General features: G+C 43.0%; 1 protein-coding gene across 1 annotated transcript; it reads right to left on the bottom strand.

Annotated features, from left to right (window-relative positions):
* Positions 1 to 1,224: 1,224 nt before the first annotated feature.
* Positions 1,225 to 1,944, bottom strand: LOC140804810 (uncharacterized). The gene has a single exon (XM_073160952.1). It carries the CDS (start codon positions 1,942 to 1,944, stop codon positions 1,225 to 1,227), a length of 720 nt encoding a protein of 239 aa, XP_073017053.1.
* Positions 1,945 to 2,672: the final 728 nt, after the last annotated feature.

Genomic DNA, 2,672 nt, shown 5'->3' with positions numbered 1-2,672 from the left:
CTTGCATGAGTACACATCCTAAACCTCCTTTAGATGCATCACTGTAGATGGTGAAGTCTTTGTCTTCCATCGGTAATACCAACACTGGCGTGGAGGTAAGTTTTTTCTTCAAAGTCTCGAAGCTTTGCTCACATTTTTCACTCCATTGAAACTTAGAGTTCTTTTGTGTGAGCTTGGTGAGAGGTATGGCTATTAAAGAAAATCATTCAACAAATTTTCGGTAATAGCCTGCGAGTCCCAAGAAACTTCGAATTTCGGTCGCATTCTTTAGTCTGGGCCAATCTGAGATTGCCTCTACTTTCTTTGGGTCCACAGAGACTCATGCTGCTGATATTATGTGTCCCAAGAATGTGACGCTCTCTAGCCATAATTCGCATTTCTTGAATTTGGCATAAAGTTCCTTTTCTCTTAGCGTCTGGAGGGTAAGACGAAGATGTTCTTTGTTGTCTTCTTCACTTGACGAATATACTAAAATATCGTCGATGAATACCACAACAAACTTGTCTAGAAATGGCTTGAACACTCGGTTCATGAGTTCCATGAATACTGCCGGTGCGTTTATTAATCCGAACGGCATCACCATGAACTCATAGTGTCCATATCTTGTTCTGAAGGCTGTCTTCGGAATATCGTCTGTCTTGACCTTGAATTGGTGGTAGCCTGACATTAATTCGAGCTTGGAAAAGACCGTAGCTCCCTTGAGTTGGTCAAACAAGTCATCTATCCTTGGAAGTGGGTATTTATTCTTGATTTTGATCTTATTCAGTTATCTGTAGTCGATACACAATCTCATGCTTCCGTCCTTCTTTTTAACAAATAGGACAGGAGCTCCCCACGGAGATGCGCTTGGTCGTATCTGCTTCTTATCCAACAACTCTTGAAGTTGATCTTTGAGTTCTTTCAATTCTGCTGGAGCCATTTGATAAGGTGCTTTTGAGATTGGTTTAGCATTGGGCACTAAGTTAATCTCAAATTCCACTTCGCGATCGTGAAGTTCGCCAGGGAGTTCTTCAGGAAAGACATCCGGAAATTCTTGTACTACCGGAATCTCTTCTAGCGTACGTGTGGTTTCTTTCTTTACCTCGCTTAACATAGCCAGGTAAACTTCTTCTCCTCTTTTCATGGCTTTCCAAGTTTGAGAAGCAGAAAAAAGAGTCTTTCGTTCTTTTGTCTTGCCATGAATAAAAGTTTATCTTGATATGGAGCTTGGATGGTTACCGTCTTTCAATGACAGTCCACTATAGCATGATTCTTGGCTAACCAATCCATTCCAAGAATTACGTCGAATTCTACCATGTTTAGTTGGATTAGGTTTGCCTTGAAATTCTGATCTTCTATGAGAACACTAATATTCTGATATAGAGTGCGAGTTTCTAGAATTCGATTTGCAGGAGTTGCTACTCTATATGGTTCTTCTAAGTTATCAGGCTTAGCTCCTAACTTCTTGGCAAATCTCTTAGACACGAATGAATGCGTATCACCACAATCAAATAACACATAAGCATGTATATTATTGATTAGAATGGTATCGGCTACGATATCATTTGAGTTGTCAACCTCTTCTTGAATGATAGCATAGACTCGCGCATTGGGCTTGTTCTCCTTAGGCTTATTTGGAGTTGCTCCGCCTACTGGACCATTCCTCGGATCTGGAAAAGGGCATTGAGCAATGCGATGGCCCATCTTTCCACAACGGAAACAAGATCCCGAATTTTTACGGCATTCACCAGTGTGAGTGAATCCACAATTTTGGCATTTGACTCCATCTTTGCTTGATGGAGAAGAAGTGGTTCTTTTGGTTATATCACTGGTGAATTGGTTGCTTGGAAACCTAGGCCTCTTGAATTGTTGGCCCTGTTGGTATTGGCTTGACTGAGGACGTTTGAGTTTGTTCTCACCTTCACGCCTCTTAATGTCATTCTCAGCCCTGATGGCGGCTCCCATCAATTCATCAAAACTGTTGGGCTCGATAACGGCAAGGGCAGATTGAATACGGCTGTTCAATCTGTAGTGACCCGTTCCAGAATCACCTACTAGGCAAGAACTAAGCATGCAATTAACCTAAATAACAATAATCAGAGATAACAGCGGAAATAGTCAACAAAAATAATGGTTATACAACCCAATCGAAATCGAAGTCTAGACTAACTCAAAATGAAATATCCAGTACAACCATATCGAATCAAATGGAAAACACTGAAAACTAAACCAACCAGCTACTCAACGTCCTCCTCCTGCTCCTCCTGAGCCATCCAACCTGAGGCCTGCCCCGTGGGAATGGGGTGTCCAAGAATAAACAAAACCGAGGACGTGAGCGATAAGAACGCCCAGTACAAAAGTATGAGTATACAGACCTATATGAAATGCACATGCTATGATCATGATACCGGGGTAGTCAAGAAACAGGAGTCACAAAAGGATCTCAACAATGCTCAGTCTAGAGGCGCCAAGTGGATAGTGCCGCGCGGTACACCTCTGGGTCACTGCATCCACTACAAGACAGACGTGGACCTAAAATGTCCCGGACCACCGAAGCCCTCCCGACCCGTCGGCCACTGTGTACTCTCGGTGTCCATGCGTCCACAAGACAGGGCTGAGCGGCCCCAAGATATAGCTTATCTCGAAAGAGATACAGCTCAACAGTAAAGGCTATCTCGAAGAAGATACGGCTC

The sequence above is a fragment of the Primulina eburnea genome, chromosome 1 (assembly GCF_022965805.1).
Source record: "Primulina eburnea isolate SZY01 chromosome 1, ASM2296580v1, whole genome shotgun sequence".
NCBI lineage: Eukaryota > Viridiplantae > Streptophyta > Magnoliopsida > Lamiales > Gesneriaceae > Primulina > Primulina eburnea.
This window is presented reverse-complemented; position numbering and strand designations above follow the sequence as displayed.

What these genes read in the sequence shown, in the direction of transcription:
- LOC140804810 (XM_073160952.1), bottom strand. Translation starts at nt 1,944, where the DNA reads ATGGGAGCCGCCATCAGGGCTGAGAATGACATTAAGAGGCGTGAAGGT.